General features: G+C 40.1%; 1 protein-coding gene across 1 annotated transcript in view; it reads left to right on the top strand.

Annotated features, from left to right (window-relative positions):
- The window catches only part of ADGRV1 (adhesion G protein-coupled receptor V1), a 546,992-nt gene that overhangs the window by 429,204 nt on the left and 94,539 nt on the right, over positions 1-23,249 (top strand). The window contains exon 86 of the mRNA XM_004759095.3: positions 19,628-19,785. Coding sequence (XP_004759152.2) covers positions 19,628-19,785 — 158 coding nt within the window. The remainder of the gene's footprint in view (positions 1-19,627; positions 19,786-23,249) is intronic.

The following is a 23,249-nucleotide window of genomic DNA, read 5'->3' as shown; positions in this document are numbered from 1 at the left end:
CCCCCCACCCCCCACCGCCTGCCTCTCTGCCTACTTGTCGTCTCTCTCTGTGTGTCAAATAAATAAATAAAATCTTTTAAAAAATAAATAAATAAATCTCAAGAAAGACCAGAGACAGTGTTCCGCTTGGAGCTCCAAGCAAATGCAAATGTTCAACATCAGGATCCTTGCAGTGAGCTTTTAATGTGGATTAAAGAAAGGGAGTTACAAAGAATAAGACATCTGATTTTTGCATGTGGGAGAGCCTGATAGCCTCTCTCTTTTCTTGAAAATTTCTCCTCAAAAAGATGCCTCTGAGGATCTAACTTTCCAAAACTACATAGTGTGGCATCTGTGGGATGGATTGTACTGTTTTATATTCTGTTTTCTTGATCGCGTTGAAATACAGGAGAAGCTCAGCTCTGCCGTGTTTCTTTGCAAGGTATCAGCATGCTGACAGCCGTCCTGCTAGTGGGCTCTCAGGAGAGACTAGCGTTAGACCTAGTGTTTTAAATAACTTGTGTCTAGTTAAAGATGTCTTTGTCAGATTCCAGTTACAGTTTAGGCAGAATTCTTATTTATCAGTAAAGTAGAAATTTACATTTAAGAGAGAGAGAGAGAAAAGCAGTATCAATATTAAGAGCTCTCTTCTCCCTTCAGAATTATTGCTGCTTCAATGTTCATCAGTTTGCTACTTTTATCGGGTACAAAAGCTCTCTCCAGCTGTTAAGTTTTTTTTTTTTTTTTCAGGCCACTAAAGGAAAGTGGAATTTTTCAAAGGGTGGTGAATTCTACCTCTACTCTGCTTCCCAGGCCCCTGCACTCAGTTTTGATCTTCCAGGTCATACCTTGACATTTTCCCTGGGTTGAAGGGCCCTGAGAAGACAGCATTTGGTTCAGTAACCGCTTCCTTCCTGTTGCAGCTGTGATTTCTGGATTGCTTGAGGCACTTTTGAAATTCTTACACAGCAGCTCTCTTGAGCCTTCCTCCATAATTATCCTCTACACACACTGTATTAGAGGGTTTGTGAAATGATGTTTCTCCCTCTCCCTTCAGGGCTTTTTTCTAAAATTAGTAAAATACATAGCCTGTGTATCTTTGGACCAGTCAAGCCTGTGTTTTAATTTTATGTGGTTCTTAATTCAGGTCCCTGCCCCCCCAAAATCAGGGCATGTACACAAATCCTTAGCCTTGAAAGTTTTATAGCCCCAGAGGAACAAAGATTAATCATAATTACATTATCTTCCTGAAAATCTCAAGCCATGCTTCCCTTTTTAAGAGCCCAGATGATTCCTGCACCAACAGGAAGCAAAGCTGAGAAATCTTTGAGCATTGCCTTTTCTTTGGCATAGTCTGAAAAAGAGAGCATGGCTTTCCTAAAACTGTCCAGATGATTTTCTTCTCAGGTCATTTAAGTAACACATGTCCTTCCTAAGTCTCATGTCTTTCTTGGCAAATATGATTTTACCATCTAACTCCCCTGTACACAGTAACACAGTCCTTCCTCTGAGCTGCTGCCGTGCTCCAGGTGGCTGTGCTGTCACACTAAACACATTGCATTAAGATTTGGCATGAGCCTGTCTCTTCCATGCTAGACCCTTATCTTCTCCAGGTCAGGAGGCATGTATTAGTCATCTCTATATGTAGAGAGCATAACAAATAGGATGCATATAGTTGTTGCTTAATAAATGAATGAATTACTAGCAGTCCTGTAAAAGTCAATACCGGATCTTCCATGAATTTCAGATCAACAACATTGTCCATTATGACACGATAACTGTGTTCATCCATATTGGAAACAGTTGTCTTCTCTGGAACTATTGTGTGTGTATAATGTGTGTGCACACCTGTGCATGCACTTCTGAAACACCTACTAGAGAGCACACTGTAGTGAATGTATAGCCCATTTATAGTAAATGGCACCTTGATATCCCATTCCTGTTTAATCTTAGTTTATTTTTTATTTGCCTCATTTTGCTTGTTTTTATTTTAGCTTATATAGAGTATGTTTTATAAGCTGCTTAAAACCCTTTTAGTGGAGGCACCTGGGTGTTTCAGTCAGTTAAGCGTCTGTCTCTTGGTTTTGGCCCAGGTCATGATTTCAGGGTTGTGAGATCAAGCCTCCTGGCGAGCTCCACACTCAGCAAGGAGTCTGCTTGAAGATTCTCTCCCTCTGCCCCTCCCCTCCACTCAAGTGTGCACACACACTCTCTCTCTCTTTTTCTCTCACTCTAAAGTAAATAAATAAATATTTTTAAAAGGTTTTATTTATTTATTTATTTTGGAGGGAGAGAGAACATGAGCAGGGTGAAGGGCAGGGGGAGAAGGCAAATCCCCACTAAGCAAGGAGCCCAATGTGAGACTCAGTCCTGGGACTACAGGATCATGACCTGAGCCAAAGGCAGAAACTTAACTGATTGAGCCACCCAGGCATCCCAATAGATAAATCTTTAAAAAAATAAAACCCAGGGGCTTGGGGGGTAGGAAAAGAATAAATGAAACAAGATCGGATCCGGAGGGAGACAAACCATAAGAGACTCTTAAGCTCACAAAACAAACTGAGGGTTGTGGGGGGGGGGAGGGTGGTGGGGTTATGGACATTGGGGAGGGTGTGTGCTCTGGTGAGTGCTATGAAATGTGTAAACCTGGCGATTCACAGACCTGTACCCCCAGGGCTAATAATACAGTATATGTTAATATAAAAATTTTTTTAATTTAATATAATAAAACCCATTTAGGAACTTTAGCTAGATTTGAGTATTTTACAGAAATAATAAAGAAGTAGAAGGAAGGTTTGGTACCTCTTTGCTGAGAGGGTAATGGAGGGGGATAAACATCATGAGGATGCTCTTTGCTGTTACTCAGATTTGAAATTACATGATGGGAACCTCTAACAAAGCTCCCTCAACTGACAAAGAAAATATCTTCCAAGTATAGTGACATTGCTGTGAAATTGCTGTGAAAATAACAGCTTCGTCAAAGTAGGGGATGGCATGGAGATGGCGTGTGCTACCTTACCCTTCAAACAGCAACTGTAGAGATTCCCTAAGCAGTTAAGTAATCTCCATCCCAACATAAAGATTTAATCCCACCTCGCCTTTTTAAATCTCGGATTTTGCATGCACAATTTTGGGTCGTCTTGGCAGAACCAATGGAGATTAAGCACATATATTTTAAAGACTGTATGTCTTTCTTGCTTTCGAATGACTGAGCATTGACCCAGGGCTCTCGTGTTTTCAATCATTGCCGTGGGTGTCCAAAGGAGTACTTGCTCTTCTGAGAAGTAGTGTCAGATGTTATGTCGGAGGTGTTGATTATTTTTTGCTTTTGCAAAAAAGTCAATGACATTAACCAAATACTTGGGTATTGTATGAAATGGATTATAAATACAGTTAAATACCACATATGATTTCTATACATGAATAAGCATGACAGTGTTCCAGCAAAGAATGAAACCAGTTCACATGCTAGAGTAAATAACAAGGGCCAGCCTTTACTGAGTTCCTACCACATGCTAGGTACTATGCGAAGCACCTTAATCAAATTAATCTCATTAACTGTCATGGCACGTTTATTTAAAAAATAGATTATTCCTATTTTACAAGTGAAGATTCTAGCGCTCAGAGAGGTAATTTCACTTACCCATAGTCATACAGCCATTCAATAGCAGTGTCCAGGTTCAAACAGACTCTTCAGAGTCCACATGGATAAGCACTTGGTTCTCTGACTCTGTTTTGTGAAATTATCCTATTCTTCTTGTTCCAATTTAGAATGTCCCAAATAGTTGTCATTTTTGATGCATTTTCACCCATAATCAAACCAGTTAGGTTAGTCTCTGTTTTTGGTGATAGCAGACAGCAGAATCTTTAACTGAGTGATTTAGAGGAAGTGATATCACCTAACTCCATTCCACATACCTGAATAATAAGCCTCCAAATGAGTTATGAAGAACAGACTTGACATTTGATAAGATTTTATCATTTAAAAGTACATGATACTATCCCAGATGGTATATATATATTATACTCTTGAATTTTTTTTTAAAGATTTTATTTATTTATTTGACAGAGAGAGAGATCACAAGTAGGCAGTAGGCAGAGAGGCAGGCAGAGAGAGAGATAGGAGGAAGCAGGCTTCCTGCTGAGCAGAGAGCCCGATGCAGGGCTTGATCCCAGGACCCTGGGATCATGACCTGAGCCGAAGGCAGAGGCTTAACCCACTGAGCCACCCAGGCGCCCCTATACTCTTGAATTTTAAGCATATTTTAAAAATTATTTCCAGGGGAGCCTGGGTGCTTCCGTCATTTAAGTATCTTCCTTCAGCTCAGGTCATCATCCCAGGGTCCTAGGATCAAGCCCTGTGCTGGGCTCCCTGCTCACTGGAGAGTCTTCTCCCTTTCTCTCTCCCCCTCTCCCCTCCCCACCTCGGGCTCTCTCTCACATGCCCATACTCTCTCCCTCTCTCTCTCAAATAAATAAATAAAATCTTCATAATAAAATTGTTTCCATTTCATGGAACATGGAGCTTTTATTTGAAGAGAGAAAAAGAAATAAGGAAAAGAATAAACAAACCATCATAAAAGAAAGTTTTTATGGCCCAGCTGTACAATTAAGAAGTTTTGCTACTGTTAAAAAGTTAATTACTTCAGCCAAAAACCTTTAATGCATTTTAGAGCATGACTTTTTTTTAATTAAAAGAAATTCAGAAATTTCAGGAGGGAGATAGTCCTACATTTTTTAAGGCAGGTTTTAGGCTATTTGGATTTTTCTCACACATTCATGATTATGCTCAGAAATTAATATCACTCTGCTGTTCCCATTTCATTTCGCTGCCTTGAAATCCTGTTGTTGAAATTGCAAGGCATGAAAATAACAGGAACATCCTGTTGTCAAAAATAAATTCCTTATGATAAAATACTGGTTCAACTGAAGCCAGATTTTTTGTTTTGTTTTGTTTTGTTTGTAGGAGATGAAAGAACCTCGGTGGGAGAGGGGCTAATGAATGACAGAATATAATTTTGGATTAATTGCCCTTCCCTCATATCGTTGTTATATCTCCAACCAAGTGGGATTTATTCTTTTGTATGAATTTTTACATTTTGCAAAAATCTTAATACATGGTGTCATTAAAATCTTTTACGGAAGAAAGAAAACACAACTTTCATGGAAGCAGTGAGTATTGTCCAGGTTGCCTAGCTCCTGTCTGTTGACTATTATTTTCAGAAATATGCATGCTAATCATTTTATTCTATGACTTATTCAGTAGTCAACTAAGCTCCTGAGAGTTCATATGCAAAGTAAAATAAAACATTGAAGACCCTTCCTAAGAAAAGAATTTTTAGATTTTTAGCAGAATGTGACCCTTGCGAAAATTTTAGGCTATTTTTCTCTCGAGTCCCACCTATACCTCATTTAAAGCTCTGACTTGGGTGGTACCTGGGTAGCTCAGGCGGTTAGACATCCGCCTCTTGGCTTCAGCTCATGTCATGAACTCATTGGTCGTGAAATCGTGCACAGGCATGTAGGCCTGTGCTCACTGGGGAGTCTGCTTGAGATTCTCTCCCTTTGCCCCTCCCCCAGAAGGCAGACTCTCTCCCATGCATGTTCTCTCTCTCTCTCTCTCAAATAAATAAAGTAAATCTTAAAATAATAATAATAGTGAAACACTGACTTAAGAGCTCAATCAAGTGCTGGGCAAGCCTCAAGTTCTTGCCCCTTGGTTTCTTCACCCATAAAGCTGGAGGGAGGGTGGGTGGCCTTTACTGTCCTTTCTAGTTCTAGGATTCTGTGAAGACGCATTTTCTTTCTTTTTTTTTTTTTAATTTATTTATTCGACAGAGAGAGAGATCACAAGTAGGCAGAGAGGCAGGCAGAGAGGGGGGGGGGAAGCAAGCTCCCTACCAAGCAGAGAGCCCGATATGGGGCTCGATCCCAGGACCCCGGGATCATGACCTGAGCCGAAGGCAGAGGCTTTAACCCACTGAGCCACTGAGGTGCCCCGAAGATGCATTTTCTTAAATGAAAGGAGGAGGGACAGTTATCCATCTGGTGAGCCATGCAGGTTGATGGGACATTGGCAATGCCCACTTTCACAGTTAACACTGAGACTCTTCCAGCAGCCACCCCATTCAGAATGCAGGCTTCTAAGAGGCTAGAAATTCTCTCTCCTCTAGAAAACCATCAGCTAACTGGCTTTTCCCCTCCTGCATCCTTTGCCTTCTCCCTGAAGGCTTTTGACGGACAGGAGTACAACAGGTAAGAGAGCAGCAGTTCCAGTCCCGGAGAAGTCCCTGAATCAGCAGCTCTGTCTGCTTCTGCGGACGCTTCTGGGCCAGGCCCGCTTGTCAGCCTCTGGTAGTGGCATCACATTATGTGGGACAGCCTTCTCTATTACTTGCCTCTTGTTGAATGACCCCAAGTTACCTTGACTTTTCAAGTTAGAACCAAGTTTCAACAACTGGTCTTGCAGAAACACATGAGTCATGGGGAAAAGCTTCAAAGGAGTTTTCCTCCTTCCCCTTTTGTAGGGCCATTTTGGACACAGGCAGATCTTACTTGCGTAACTGCATCACTAAAAATCTACCGATTGGTAAGGAATTGGAAAGGGAAAAAACTGATATCAAATTCCCTCCTCTTCCATGAAGTCTTCCCTGACTATCCCAGTAAAAGACCTTCCTAACATTGAACTCACAGTATTCAGCACTTTTCCCTGACACATAAGGGTGATAGATATTACACTTTGCTCCCTACTATTTGGAATCTTCTTTTTCATCAAGTGCAGGTTAAGTCTTACACATGAGGATTTGGGGCTTAGTAATAAATGATGATAATAATAATGAGAACTATATACTATTGTGCACCTTACAGCATGCCAGGCTTTGATCCAAGGTCTTTACATGGATTAAATCATTGAGTTCTTACTCCACTCCTATGAGGGAGATGCTATTATTCTATTTTACTTGTTAGGAAACTGAGATATGGAGCTGCTCAATATTGGCCCAGTTCACAGACAATAAACGGTATACCTAGGAGTGGCTCAAATAGTCTGATTTCAGAGCCTTTTGGGGCTTTCCAGAGCCCCCTAAAAAGTACATTCTTTTTTTGTAGACAGTGTTACCCTAATCCAATAAGAGGCTTCCACCTACTCTCTTCATCCTCCCACACTTAGACCTTCAATAGCAGCATCATTTATTGTCTTTTGAGGAAAAAACTTCTTTACATAAATCATAAAGGAGATCACTTTATCTGGTGTCAAGTTCAGAGCTTTACAACGTGGGACTTTTCAGTTTTGCTTCTATAGCTATATAACCTAATCCTTCAGATATCCAAGCTTCAAGGAAAGTGAAATGTGTCATTTCCCCTTCAAAACCCGGGATTTCCCATAGAGTGGATGAAATTTTGGCCTCCATATCCTTTACTTCCAGTTTTACTTTCCTTTTCTGAAACTAATCCCTGAACTCTATCTCATTTCCCCCAGGTATTGTGGCCCATATTTCTTACCCTTTTAAACATTTATTAGGTATCCCTCACATGTTGGTAATGCATTATGGGATTTTATAATAATCTCTTATTGTGGGACGCCTGGGTGGCTCAGTGGGTTAAGCAGCTGCCTTCGGTCAGGTCATGATCCTGGGATCATGTGTCCTGGGATCGAGTCCCACATCAGGCTCCTTGCTCGGCAGGGAGCCTGCTTCTCCCTCTGCCTCTGCCTGCCATTCTGTCTGCCTGTGCTTGCTCTCTCTCCCTCTCTCTCTCTGATAAATAAAAATAAAATCTTTTAAAAAAAATCTCTTATTGTTACATTTTCTTTTTTTGCTCCAAGATTCTTCAGGAAATGAGTTATGCCTTTTATACTTCTTATGTTTCCAGCTATAACTGTCATATTGCAGAACATTTAAAAACACTCGACAAATACTAATTAACAGTGATGTTATAGAACAGCTCTAGCAACCACTGCACATGAACGTATTAAGGGTTAGATATCTAAAACACATCTTTGATGTGCTAACCGATTACTTTGAAGATCAACACCTGTAAATATTTGCTGAGTGAGAAATTCAGGATATCAGAATTGAAATGAGCTCAGCAAGAGAGCTAAGTGTTGGAGATAAGGCATAACTATGTTTTGTACAACCTGAAATAATGACCTTAAAATGCTCTGACATATCACCTCAACTAGTCACATTTTCCTTGTTTTCTCAATAGTTAAAATTTACCCCTGTTGTTTTCAGGATTTTAAGATTAAAATTTTACTAGTAGCGCAAGGAAGTGTATGGTATATTTTAAACAGTATTCACTTAACAATGTCTTAGTGACTCGATGTCAGCATTTAGGAACATCACTTATTGCAGTGTGCTGTAAATATTGATGTGACTATAGGTAATGCAAGGTGCAGGTAGAATTGAGCATGCACATTGGCAGGGAATGCTCTAGAAATCTTCTCTTGGAGAATTTGTGACTTTCACATAAAGTCGGAGCAATCTGTGGACCTAATCTCCAGGACAATGTAATGTGGCGACTGATCAATAAAATATGATTGACCATAAATTGAATTATCGGGGTGGTATCGTGGGTGGCTTGGTGGTTAGGCATTGAACTCTTGATTTGGGCTCTGTGTGTGAAATCAGGTCCTGCACTCAGCAGAGAGTCTACTTCTCTCTCTCCCTCTGCCCTCTGCCCCCGCTCATACTCTTGCATCCACGCACTCTCTCTTTCTTTAAAATAAATATATAAAATCTTTTTAAAAAATAAAATAAAATAAACGTTGGATTAGCCTTCTACCAAGTGATTTTTGCACTCTGGAGAAACCATCACCTTTGCTGTCAGAATTTATTAACCCTTAAAATAGCTGTATCATCACTAGAGTAGTTACAGTGACACTCTTGCCAGCAGAGACCTACATTTCTACTTTTCTTATATTTTTCATGGGCTCTAATGAAACATTTTCAAGTGTTTTGCAAGAGTATTTGGGGGAAGGAACACATGAAAGCCAACAAAGTCTTCATCAAGAAAAGGAAGTAATATTTATGATAACATGACACATAGCCCCTAATCTCTTCTAAACTATTACTGTTTTGAGTTTATGAAATCTCAGATTTAAAATGCAAAAAAATGAAAACTGCTTTTGCAATTTTGACCTAAGATGGAAAGTACTGCCTCCTGCCTATGATGAGGGATCAGCCTCACCTGAAGCCACTCTCCTCCTGCAGTTGACACTCCAAGGCTCTCTGCCCACAGGTGCAAGCATGAAGTAAAATGGAGGTTGGGGGCGCAAAAACACAAAAAAATTTGGACATCAATCTTGTATTCCCATGGTCACCTCTATAGATCTATTTTGTTTTAAAGATTCTATTTATTTATTTGACAGAGATCACAAGTAGGCAGAGAGCCAGGCAGAGAGGGAGAGGAGGAAGCAGGCTTCCCGCTGAGCAGAGAGCCTGACGTGGGGCTCGATCTCAGGACTCTGAGATCATGACCTGAGCCGAAGGGAGAGGCTTAACCCGTTGAGCCACTCAGGTGCCCCAGATCTATTTTTTTTATAAATGTAGAAAAACTTATAATTTACTGTCTTCAGGTACAAGAAGGTGATATGATTAGTCAGGAAAAAACTTTTTAGCCATCCATTCAGAGGCTGGGTGAGTAATAGGTAAGAGCAGGACACCTCTGAATGTACCAGGACAATGACGTTTTCAAGTACCAAACAATTTTGTTTTATAAGAACAGAGCATTAGTACATGCAAAAAATAACAAGTCAGCCTGACCTTATTCTGATTAAATTCTGAAAGGGCTAGATTCACTGGAACCTACTGAACAAAGTCAGTAAGCAATGGCCAATAGGCTGATTTCAACAGTAGCTCCAAGTTGTTCAGGGAACAGACTGCTCAGACTTGAGTTTCTTGGAAAAACAAAAGAGAAAAAGACAAGGTCATCTGCAGAATTGTGATTTTCGGAATGTTTTTCATCAACCATCTCTAACCTTTGTTAATGCTTTGAGACTACACTTCATCTTTGGAATCTATGTGGAAATATATATTACCTTTTTAATGAGCTAGGGATGTGGGCAACTGCCTCATTCAGCAAGAGTTAATTATATATAATAAAAGGCTTTTGGGGGGGTATATATCTGACTGGAAATTTTAGACAGTTTAATACTTGAGGAATTCAAGTATCTGCTCTTTTTGAAGTACATAAAACAGTATTGCTCCTAGAGGTCTTTGTTGTTCTTTGCTCAAGCTTTTCAAATAATATAAGCAGAGAGATACCTTTTAAGTACTAAAAAGTGAGACTGATTGTTATTTGTTGGTCCTTTGGCTTCTTCAAAGGCAGTAATCAATATATCAAGTTAGATAGCAACACTAACCATGGTGTAGCATGAACTCTGAAACCGGTAGACATGGCAGTGGTCTCCTGCTGTATCTACAGAAGCAACAGTGCTTTGGGGCCCCTGGTGGCTCAGTTGGTTAAGCATCTACCTTCGGCTCAGGTCATGATCCCCCTGCTTGTGTCTCAGTGTCTCTCTCTCTCTCTCTGCCAAATAAATACACAAATTTTTTTTTTTTTTTTTTTGAAGAACAACATTGCTTTAAACTATAGTGTTTACTCACTCCCTCTTTCCCTATCACTCACTCACTTCTGTGTTTTAACTGTGGCTATTATATTGCATGTAAAAAAACCACTAAAGCTACTTAAAGAGAGTGGAGGTGTAGACAGCCTCAAGCATTCTCATGGAATTTCAAAAGCTGTTAATGAGGTGAGTTGGTCCTCAGAGAATCTGAAATTAGAATGCTGGAAACCAAGACCATACTCTTCATCTATCAGGGACCACAGAGCCTCTCGCTTCTGGTTCTGAGTACCTGGATGTTCCTCTAACCCTTCCTTCTCTCCCGTCTGTCTCTTTCTTCTGTGTATCCATTGTGCATATACTGCAGTATGGATGTCCGCCTTGAATGTACATTGGCTCTAGTGCCCGCCAGTAACTGGCAACTATCCATGTCAGATTCTTTTTTTTTAAGATTTTATTTATTTATTTGACAGAGAGAGATCAAGTAGGCAGAGAGGCAGGCAGAGAGAGAGAGAGGAGGAAGCAGGCTCCCTGCTGAGCAGAGAGCCCAATGCGGGGCTCCATCCCAGGACCCTGGGATCATGTCCTAAGCCGAAGGCAGAAGCTTTAACCCACTGAGCCATCCAGGTGCCCCTCCATGTCAGATTCTTAAGAGCAGAAAGTTGATTGGCTCAGCTCCACTTCTGGAGCAGAAGCACCAAGTTATTAATGAGGGGCAACCCAGAAGAACGGCTGCCTCTGGGTCAGGTATCTACCTCAAAGGTATCATCTGAGGCGAGGGTGTGGGGATAGAGGTGCATGGCACAGGGGCTCACCTTTTCCGGAAACCTTGAGTAGTGTGGGCAGTTGTGGAGCATAGTCACACTCACGCTTCACAGAAACCTGTTCCTGCATGGGTTTCTCGATGCAGCAAGACTGGATATTTGCCTCCCATCCACACCCACCATGGCCCCAAGCACTCCCCTTCTCCTTTCCCTCGACCCATCTGCAGACCTGTTGTGTCCATTCTCCTGTGATTTGCTAGCTCTCTCCTGTCCTCTGATCAGAAAGCTTAGGTTACTAACTCCAGGCTTCTTTTTTGCTTCCTGCCGCTTTTCTTTCTGTCTGGTTCTTCAGGCTACTGTGACTACCATGTGCTATGAATTCTCAGGGTCTGATTCTCCTGGGGATTACATAATCCCTTGGCTTCACTGCCAAAGAGTTGTAAGGATTAATTTGTTAATTACATCAAGCTACTTTATGTCCCATGAGTGCACTAGAGCAGTGCTTCTCAAACTTCCAGTGTGCACATGAAATACCTGGGGATCTTGTTAAAATGCAGTTTCAGGAGCTCCGTCATGGGGATGTGAGATTCTGTATTTTTAACAAGTTCTTGGGTCATGCTGCTACTGCTACTGATAAAGGAGCAACACTTTGAGTAGAAGACTAGATTCCAAAGTGCTATGCACTTATAAATGCAATCATCTGGATGGGAAGCACCATCCCCAGGCATCCTTATGTGCTCTTCCACATCCAACACTGTACCTAGTATGTCATAGATATTCAAACGTTACTTGGGTTGTTATTGAACTAGGCACACATGAAATGCAGGATTGTCTGTTTGTGTGTGCCTGCCTTTTTTTTTGAGTGATTTTTAAAAAGTGCTAAAAATCAGTTACATCAATAAACATTTCTTAAGGGTCTGATTATGCAATAGACATTTCTTCAGGAGGAATGTAATAAAATATTACAGTTCGTGGGGCACTTGGGTGGCTCATTGGGTTAAGCCTCTGCCGTCGGCTCAGATCATGATCTTGGGGTCCTGGGATCGAGCCCTGCATCAGGCTCTATGCTCAGCGGGGATCTTTGTCTGTCAAATAAATAAATACATAAAGTCTTTTTTAAAAAAATTACAGTTCCTATCCTCAAGGAGGACACTGGCATGTTTACCACTAACTCTAATACGTCTTTACTGGAATGGTGGAAATAATTTTAGAATTGTAGGGGTAGTAGTGAGGATAAATGAGCCTGTTTGTGCTGCTAGCTCTTTGACCTTCTATTATTTAGATGTCATTTTTCCACATATACAATGAGGCTAGTGACATTGTTGGGATGTTTATATTGATAATGCATATCATAAATGTCTGACACATAATAAATGATCACTGCCAGTATTATGAGTAATGCTGGTAGAATTAGGAATAGTAGCAGTAATATTTAAGATAGTTTTCATCATCTAGCTAATTCACTCTAGGAAAATACTTTGTTCCTCTCCTTCTTCTCTAAGTCCATACATTACCCTAATGTGCAGTTTCACTTTGTGGGGCTTATCTGCAATTTAATCTTAATAGTGTTTTTGTTTAAAGTTTAAACTTCAGAGTGCCTGGGTTGCTCAGTCATTAAGCACCTACCATCAGCTTAGGTCATGATCCCAGGGTCCTCAGATCGAGCCTCATGTCGGGTTCCCTGCTCAGGAGGTGGCCTGCTTCTCCACTCCCACTGCTTGTATTCCTTCTCTTGCTGTCTCTCTCTGTCAAATAAATAAATGAAATCTTTATTTAAAAAATAAATAAAGTTTAAACTTCAAGGAACATTCAGTTTAAGAATTCAGTCAAGAGCACCTGGGTGGCTTAGTCAGTTAAGTGTCGGACTCTTGATCTTAGCTCACGTCTTGATCTCAGGGTTTTGAGTTCAAGCCCTGAATTGGGTTCCACACTAGGCTTATAAATAAATGACTGAATGAGTAAATGAATGAATGAATGAATTCAGTTGATTTCCCCTGGTATGAAAAATGCTATACACACTGCAATAGAAGGACAGAAAGAAAAAAATATTTTCCTGCTTGCAGCTAGTTAAATCCAAACTGTTATTTTTCTCTTCTCTCTGATGTCATCATAAATTTATTCAGTAGGAAAAATTAACATGTTTGAAGTGTTTCTCTAAACCTCTCCAGCCATGTTGGATGAGACGGGAAATACATACATATATACAAATAAATTCATACTCACACGCATACACACAAATGCATAGGTGAATAAGAAATCTGTGTTAAATAATAATATCATCTCTGTAAAGAAAGTAAATTGGACATACATAGAAGGGAATATTGAAATCACAAATATTGGCTTAGATTTCATTTATAAATGATAAGCATCTACATAATGAATAACATCTGTATTCTTTGACCAGGGCCAATAAACAGATATATTACACATTTTTTCTTAAGATTTATTTATTTATTTGAGAGAAAGCAAGTGGGGGGATAGGAAGAGAGAGGGGGAAAGAGAATCTCAAGCAGACTCCATGCCGAGCTCAGAGCCTAATATCAACACTGGGCTGTTTCACGATTTCACAACCCTAAGATCAAGACCTGAGTGGAAGTCAAGAGTCGGACACTTAACTGACTGGGCCACCCAGGTGCCGCTGTACTTTCCATACAAAGTAGAAACCAATTTGCAGTAAATGAACCTTTTTTGATTCATCATACATTAAATAATTTCTAGGGTGAAACTGACAAACCATCTCCTTTAACCTCAAATAAAGTAGCATATCACCAGGAGTTTCAAAAAGAAAAAGTTGGTTGAAGCAACAAATTTTGGATGTTAAGTGCCATCATTCAGGAAATCTTAAGGAGACTTACCTGTGGGAAGTTGGCACATGAGCCTCAGAGTCAACTGTTACATCGTCTTATTGAGGAAAAGTAGTTACAAAGAAGACTTTGGAAACAAACATTTAGTGTTGACCCTTGAACCACACAGTTTGAAATGCGTGGATTCCCTTATATATGGCTTTTTAAAAAAATAAATAACAATAATACTATAAATGTATTTTCTCTTCCTTATGGTTTTCTTAGTAACATTTTCTTTTTTCTAGCTTACATTAATCCAACTGTAGAGTGTAGAATACATATCACATACAAAGTATGTTTTAATCAACCATTTATATTTATCAGTAAGGCTTCCAGTCACCAGTAGGCTATCAGTAGTTACGTTTTGGGAGAGCCAAAAATTTTGCATGAATTTTAAAAAAATTTGTTTAATTAGGTAGTCTCTATGCCCAACATGGGACTTGAACTCACAACCCTGACATAAAAAGTCATAGGCGGAAAAAAAAAAAAAGTCATAGGCACTATTGACTAAGCCAGCCAGGCCCCCCTAGAGGTGGATTTTTGACTGGAACAGGGGGTCAGCGCCACTCACCCCTGCATTTTTTAAGGCTCACCTGTATTATTTTTTCATTAGCTAGTCCTTTTTTTATTACCTATGTCATCCAGATGTTACCCTGGATTTCAAGTCCTACAGTTTCCCAGGGTCAACTTGTTCTTTAAAATATAATTTAGAGAAGAATCAATGAAACAAGATGGAATTGGGAGGGAGACAAACCATAAGTGACTCTTAATCTCACAGAACAAACTGAGGGTTGCTGGGGGGAGGGGGGTTGGGAGAAGGGGGTGGGATTATGGACATTGGGGAGGGTATGTGCTTTGGTGAGTGCTGTGAAGTGTGTAAACCTGGTGATTCACAGACCTGTACCCCTGGGGATAAAAATATATGTTTATAAAAAATAAAAAAATTAATAAAAAAAATACATTAAAAAAAAAAGATAAAATATAATTTAGATGGACTCAAATCATAGTCTCACATACAAGGAGTTCCCAGCATCTTTCCCAGTATTTTCAGCAGTTGTGAGGGGAGCTTATGTCTCTCCTGGACGTCTTTGCTTCTGAGTTCCTTCTTATGCTGGCTTCATACAGGAAAAAAGAAACTGAAATACCCCATGCCACCCACATGATTGATTTTTTTTTTTTTTTAATGCCAAGCTAGGTAATGCAAGTGAACACACTTCAGTAAGTACAAAGTGCTACCTAGGGGAGGTAATAATCTTACTAAATTAGAAAGTGACATAGGGGTGCCTGGGTGGCTCAGTGGGTTAAAGCCTCTGCCTTCGGCTCAGGTCATGATCCCAGGGTCCTGGGATCGAGCCCCGCATCGGGCTCTCTGCTCAGTGGGGAGCCTGCTTCCTCCTCTCTCTGCCTGCCTCTCTGCCTACTTGTGATCTGTCTGTCAAATAAATAAATAAAATATTTTAAAAAAAAGAAAGAAAGTGACATAAAGTGTTGTGAATGCTCTAAGAGTAGACTGAAAGGGGAAACAGAGAAGATAGTGAAACAGCATCTTCTTATATCATCTGGCCAAAAACAGAAAAGGAAGACGTTCTGATGAGATTTTAAAATGAATTATATTATCTGTGGGTTATAATAAGAAAGAGAAAAAATATATAAGAAGAAGAAGAAAGGAGATTTACCCATGAAAGTTTAAAAGGAAACAGCCAAAGTTCATCGTGTGATTACAAAAATCCAGAAATCAACCCCAAAAGAGAAAAGGGTCACCAGAATACTTTGAAGCTGGGTGAGCTGGTAATGACAAGAAGCACATTCTCCTCACCCTTTCTGAGAAAGCAGAGCCACATGGCCTTTGTCTCATTTCTCTGGGGATGGCCAGACCTGTTGTTGTTGAAACAGTAGCTGCCAGGGCGTTAATCAGCTGCCCCCCCTGCCCAGCTCTTGTGTGCCCAGAGCATTCAGTCTCTTCAGTTCTTACACTACATTCCTTTTTTTCCGAGAATTTGTTCCCAACTTTTTTTCCAGAAACTATTTCTAACGTGATAGTCACAGTTTCCTAACTGCACACATCACATTCATATGATCTCATCCTCAAACGCCCTGGATGTACTACTATATAATCTTATTCGATGGGACTGAAAGAAATTCTGGTTGGTGAGGCTTGTGTTTTTTCTTTTCTTGTTGTCGTATTCATTGTTGTTGTGCTTTGTCTTTTCTTTTAAGGGTAGAATATACTTCATTTATCTTGGGCAGTTTTAAACCTATGTCAGAAGCTTTGGGTTTGTTTGTTTAATATATCATTTTGTCCCTGTTTCCCCCAAGATTTTATTTATTTGACAGAGAGATAGAGAGAGAGCACAAGCCGGCAGAGGGAGAGGGAGAAGCGGACTCTCCGCTGAGCAGGGAGCCCGAAGCGAGGCTCGATTCCAGGACCCCGAGATCATGACCTGAGCCGAAGATAGATGCTTAACCAACTGAGCCACCCAGGAGCCCCCCTATGTCAGAAGTGTTAGTCTATACCAGTAGAAACCCCATTCAGACAATATTTATCAGAAAAGTCAAGTAATATCTATTAGCTTTCAAGGAAAAAACAAATAAGGAGAATTTAAAAGAAGGTGTTCCTGTATGAAATATAATTTGAGGATGTGGAATGACACCGCCTTCTCCACCTGCTTTCCTTGGATGGGGTCCTGGGTGTGTGGAAGCCCTGATTGCTACCTGCACTGGTCGGTTACCCTTTTAGCCCTATCTCATTTGCAACTGCCTCATTTGGTAGCATTTGTAGAAGAGTTGTCTGGCTTCCTGGTTCCTAAGAGAGGTAGTATGTACGTACGTACAGCAGATCCTTTTTTGTTGGAGAAAGACTGGCATGGAGTCACAGCTACACAGGAGTTGGCGCAGGCAGGACCATGCGGAGAGCAGTGCTATAATGGGGGAGAGGGGCAGGAGGGGCTGCCTCCAGGACCAGGCATGCTGTGCGGCCAAAGCCCTCTTCATCAGTGATCTGGCTCCACGTTGACCATGTGAAGGACAAACTTCGGGCACTCTCAGCAGCCCAGTACGTGGGAGATGCCATGACTTGTGCAGCTCCGAAGAAATGGGAGAAAATGGATCACCTCAGAATTGGGTAATTTTCCTTACCCTTCTCTGAAAGAATGGGCCAACATGACTAAGTCATCGTACAAGCAGGGAGAATTGCAAAGGAGGTTTATAAGAGCTGTGGCACTTAAAGGATTCCCTTCTCTTTCCAAGAGCCACTGGTCACTTCTAACTTCCTACGGGTTCACTTTGCCTCTTTTTTTTTTTCACCTAGGTTGGTGTGCTATTTGTTGGGGTTCTGCTTTCAAGGGTTGTTTTCTAAAGTAAAGGAAAGTTTTTAGGAAAGCCCTTCAAATAGTGACATGAGAACCAAACGTGGTCAGCCCCTGAGAAATGTAGATGTTGAAGGGTCAAGCCTATGCCAAAGCACTTGGTACGATATGTTAATTAATCCCTGAGCAGGTCATAATAGATTCAGTAACCCCATTTTACAGACTGAAGTTGAATTGTGATCACATTTTTGAAGGTAATAATAAAGCACAGAAGCCTGTGTGAGTTCCTTTGTCAGTGTCCGCGTTGGTCTAAGCCACTTTCGGCCAGATCTGCCTGTGAATCTGTAATTCAGATGAAAACAATTGTTTTAGGTCAGTATACAGAAAATGAGTAGCCAACGTGATTGCTATTTTTAGTGCAGAAATATATTCAAGATCAAAGCCATTAATGTTTGCCTGTTCTAGTTAATCATATGCCTTTTACCTGGAAGATACAGGTCTTCTGGCATACAGATGAGAGTACAGGGATGATTCAGGCTTTGTACTGTCCAAATTAAATTCTAAAAGCCAGGATATTCATCATTCTGACATCTCTTTGCAGATGCAGAATGTGTATTGAAATATCTCTTGAAATGTGTCTTGTTTACTTGAGGAATACATTTGCCAGGTCATGTTAATTAAAAATAATACCTGAGGAAGGTCTACAATGTATCTCTTTTTAAATATGAAATTGAAGCACTGCTTTTCTCAGTTGCTAGAATGGCTGTTTCTCCTGATTACCCGTAGTTTGAATTTTGAGGTTTCCTTCTAAATAGTTTATACTTTTTCCTTGGGTTTTCTTCAGAATCCATTATTTTTGGCTTTATTGTTATCTTAGGTTTATAGATATTAAAAAGGGAAAAGTGAGGAAAAGATATTTGACAGGAGTCGCTCCCTATTATTAAGATTTCTTGTAATAAAAAAAAGATTTCTTGTAATTAGAACTATTATATTATTATAAGTTGTAGGAGGTGTGTTCTTTGTAATACTTCAAAAACACAGTTTTAGATATTGAGCCTATTTAATGGTCCTTCATTTTGACATTTTTTGACATTTTTTATATTTCTTATGTAAAGAACAAGAGGATTTTCTGACTGAGTAAAAATTTCCAGGTACATCCCTGAAACCATTTTCCATGGAATTTCATTGTTACCAAAATAAATAATGTGAGTTTACCTTGAACCTCATTGATCTAAATAAACCCCCGGTAATCATAGATACAGTTGTGTAGTAGAACTTCCAAAGGGAAAGTTATCATTTTCAAGAGAATTAATGGATCTTGGGAAAATATGTAACTTACAGGCACCTAGGTGGCTCAGTGAGTTGGGTGTCTGCCTTTGGCTCTGGTCACGATCCTGGAGTCCTAGGATCAAATCCCGAGTTGGGGGGGGGGGGTCCCTGCTCAGCAGGGAGTCTGCTTCTCTCTCTCCTTCTGTCCCTTCCCTTGCTCCTTCTCTCACTCTCACTTTCTCTCTCAGATAAATAAAATCTTTAAAAAAAAAATGTGTAACTTAGAACTGAGGGTTGCTGGGGGGAGGGAGTTTGGGAGAAGGGGGTGGGATTATGGACATTGGGGAGGGTATGTGCTTTGGTGAGTGCTGTGAAGTGTGTAAACCTGGTGATTCATAGACCTGTATCCCTGGGAATAAAAATATGTTTATAAAAAATTAAAAATTTAAAAAAAATGTATAACTTAGAAATGACAAAACTGTCTTTCACTCAAAAAACAAGATTATGGAAATGACAGAATGAGCCGTAGGAATCCTCAAATTTGCCTTTAAACAATGCTGCCTTTTATGCAGTGCTCAATGAGATCTTGGTCTATTAGGCCAACAAGATAGAGCTAGAAAAGCGTACATGCACTTCTCAAACTTATTTTGCCATAACCTCTGTTAAAGTTTTCTGAGCACCTCAGGATATGCATGTTCCATTAGAACCAACTTTGTGAAGCAGTGGGTTAGATTTAATCGTGTTGCCTCTACTCAAACAAAGCTTCAATCTAGCATCCAAAAATTGGCTTTTGCCGACATTTCAACCCAGAGAGCTAGTATAAAGTGATGATATAACACATTCCAAATATAAAAGCATTTATAAAGAAGTCGTCTGATTTATCTCATCGCCTCTTCTCTCTTCCAGGTGTTTCATCCCGAACATCTACGCCGCTCTGTTCACGGCAGCCCTTGTTCCTTTAATGTGCCTTGTGGTGGTGTTTGTGGTGTTCATCCATGCCTACCAGGTGAAGCCACAGTGGAAAGCGTATGATGATGTCTTCAGAGGAAGAACAAATGCTGCAGGTTTGGAATGAACCCTATTTGCACTTTGGAGATGGGAACTTTTTAATGGTGGGAAAGTGTCACTGAATAATTGAGAAAGAGAGAAAGAAAGAGGAAGGAAGGAAAGATGGAAGAAAAAGAGGGAGGAAGGGAGAGAGGAAGAAAAGTTAGACTCCACTTCCAGCTCTGAAACCATAAGTTAAGCTATGGCTCCCTAGTTTCCCCACTCCTTGGCACTTTCTGACATGTCTCTTTCTTCAGGACTTCATAGATTTTATTGCCAGTTCCAGTTTTGTCCTTAAGATATTAATGTTCAAGTAAATGCCTCACAGCCTTGGGAGCTGCTTCCCCAGGCTTTCAAGTCAAGCAAGAACAACCTGTGTTCAGCCTGTGAAATCTATTCATTTCTCTCAGCTTCTGAGACTTCATCACAGACAACCCTCCCTAACGCTCACGAGTGCCGTGGTTTGCATGTGGAGTTCTGATTGTGCTGACAGATGTTTAAAAACATATGTGATTGGAGAGCTTCATAACTGGCTACACATGTCTGGTTACTTAAGAGTGCAAGTCTTTCCAACTCAAATTGGCTTTCAGTGCAGCTCATTTTTTCCCTTTGAATCATACTTAACATAGGTTTTTATGATCTGATTCTTTCTTGTTGTTGTTGTTAGATTAGAGTCTCTCAGGAATTTTCTTAACGAGGAACAATAACCACACACCTGCATGGAGAAAATTCCCTCTAAAATGGTGTGAGTGGGGGCGCCTGGGTGGCTCCGTGGGTTAAGCCGCTGCCTTCGGCTCAGGTCATGATCCCAGCATCCTGGGATCGAGTCCCGCATCGGGCTCTCTGCTCAGCAGGGAGAATGCTTCCCTCTCTCTCTTTCTCTCTGCCTGCCTCTCTGTCTACTTGTGTTCTCTGTCTGTCAAATAAGTAAATAAAATCTTAAAAAAAAAAATTTAAAATGGTGTGAGTGACAGGGACATCAGAGAGAATCTTGTGAGCTAGGGCTGGGGACCCCTCAGGCCCATGAAGAAGTCTCCTCTCCTCTAAGTTTTTATAGATCTAAAGCCAAATGTGTGAGAGAGATTTTCACATTTTCAGAGCTTTTCAAAGTTTAAGCAGGATACCATATATGAAGTCCTTTGAATAGTGTTTAATACATTATCATCAGCTCAATAGATATTGTCACAGGATAAGAAAATAATAAGATATTGTCACCTCTACTGTATGAAGTGCCTTCTAGCTTCCAATGTGGGTCAGGGAACACGGGAAAGGATTTTCCTCACGAGGTAAAGAGAAGGGACTTTTTGACATTAGTTTGTAGGCCAGTTTGCAGGACAGCTGTATCTACCAGCTCTTCTCTCTTCCTTCCCATTTAAGCATGCAGTCATTATGTGAGCAGAAATATTATTTAAAGTTATAATTAATCTTAAATTCTTTAAAATAAAGAAACAATATTCAATGTAGAAATCCTACTTTTTCATGGGACATAGCATTTATCCAAAAGCTGTGCTTTTATTCAACTTGGGATTCTTTTTTTTTTTAAGACTTATTTATTTATTTGACAGAGATCACAAGTGGGCAGAGAGGCAGGCAGAGAGAGGAGGAAGCAGGCTCCCCACAGAGCAGAGAGCCTGACTTGGGGCTTGATCCCAGGACCCTGGGATCATGACCAGAGCCTAAGGCAGAGGCTTTAACCCACTGAGCCACCCAGGTGCCCCCTGGGATTCATTTATACATGCCTTTTTTGAACAGAAGGTTTGTTTCTTTCCCCAAATGATAAGATTTCTTCTCTTCTCTGTATAATATAAAAATGCTAGTGTTTGGGCGCCTGGGATCGAGCCCCGCGTAGGGCTCTCTGCTCAGCGGGGAGCCTGCTTCCTTGTCTCTCTCTGCCTATTTGTGATCTCTGTCTGTCAAATAAATAAAATCTAAAAAAAAAAAAAAAAAAGTTTAAAGAAAATGCTAGTGTTTGCATGTTTTTTAAAGTGAAACATAAGGGCCTAATGTAATGAATTAATTCTTCTTCATGGCTAAATCACCTTTTGGATATTCTCCATCATAGATATAGTAGATAATAATACTCCAATTATCTGAAAAACATAGCCCTCAAGCATTAAACATAATGCTAAAAGCTTCAGCACTTGTTTCCCAACTAAGGAAACCTCTTGCCATGAAATATTAATAGCAGTATTATTCTATCATAGCTTTTCAAATAAAATTATTATATTTCTAATTCCCCCATTCCCATGACGATTTAGTCTAATAGTCAGTATTTCACACTTGGACTCTTATAGTATTTCCTTGAGTGGTCACTAGTTCTAGTCTTTTTCTTCTCCATCTCATGTTCTCAGATGTCTGTATTTCACCAATGTAAAGTGGATTCCCTCTCTTCAGCATTACAGCCATTCAGGTTCTCTCTCATTGCCTGAGAAAAAAGCCAGTCTCTTTGGCCTACAATGCAGGAGCCCCTACTGTCCACCCACCCAGGCCGTCTTTTCATCCCCAAGTCAGTTACTAGTTATTCTGCATTCTGACCATGCCATGTATTTACTCTTTCCTAAAATTACCTGATCCCACCCTCTTTGCTCATGTAAGGAGAACTCTACTTTGAACTCTTCATTTTTAGTTAATAAAAATCTGTGTGTTTAGTAAATAATGTGGGGAACTGTGGATGAGAGAGAGGTGGAGGGGTTTTATTGCCCTCTCATAATCTCCATTCACTCCCCACAGCTGTCCAAAATACACCCATAATCTAAGTCAAAATGGTTTAAGCACAAGTTAATTCCCCTAGACCTCCCTTTCCAACAAAGTACTACTCAGTCTTCCATAGAAATTCTGAAAGTTCCCAATGTGCTACCTCTTCTCTGAATTACAATTGCCTCTTCACTGAACCACACCAAGTAAGAACTGCCTATTTCCTCATCTATGCCTTTGAGGCACTTTTTCCCTACAGCCATTATAGCACTTATCTTAGAATGAAATGGTGACTTCTTTTGGTGTGTGCGGTTGATTTCATTAATAAATTTGGAATTCTTGGAGGGTAAGGGCCATTTATGATTCATCACTGTATCATCATGGCCTTTTAGAGTACTCAGTGGCTAGCAGGAGCATAGTTAATACTTGTTAATATTAATTATTGTTAATAGTTCATATAATAAATGAATAAATTAATCACAGATGTACCATAAAAATCATATAGGTCTGTATCCTTAAGCTAAATATATAGCATTGAAAAGAAGAGGAGTCATCAAAAGTAAAAATTAGAGTATTTATTTCGTTGATCTGTTTATAGATATCGCTTTGAACGTTATTATCATTGGGGCTATAATTGTTTTCTTGACTTCTGAGATTCTCAAAAATATGTGTTCACCTCTGACTGCTGGTCTCATATTTTCTATTTTATTTGCAACCTACTATAATACACCTCCATTTGAATATACTCCACTTATTTCAAATTCAAGATTGCTAGAAGGAAAAAAAA

This window comes from Mustela putorius, unplaced genomic scaffold, assembly GCF_011764305.1.
Source record: "Mustela putorius furo isolate JIRA1106 unplaced genomic scaffold, ASM1176430v1.1 tig00537350_pilon_pilon_pilon, whole genome shotgun sequence".
NCBI classification, from domain to species: domain Eukaryota; kingdom Metazoa; phylum Chordata; class Mammalia; order Carnivora; family Mustelidae; genus Mustela; species Mustela putorius.
This window is presented reverse-complemented; position numbering and strand designations above follow the sequence as displayed.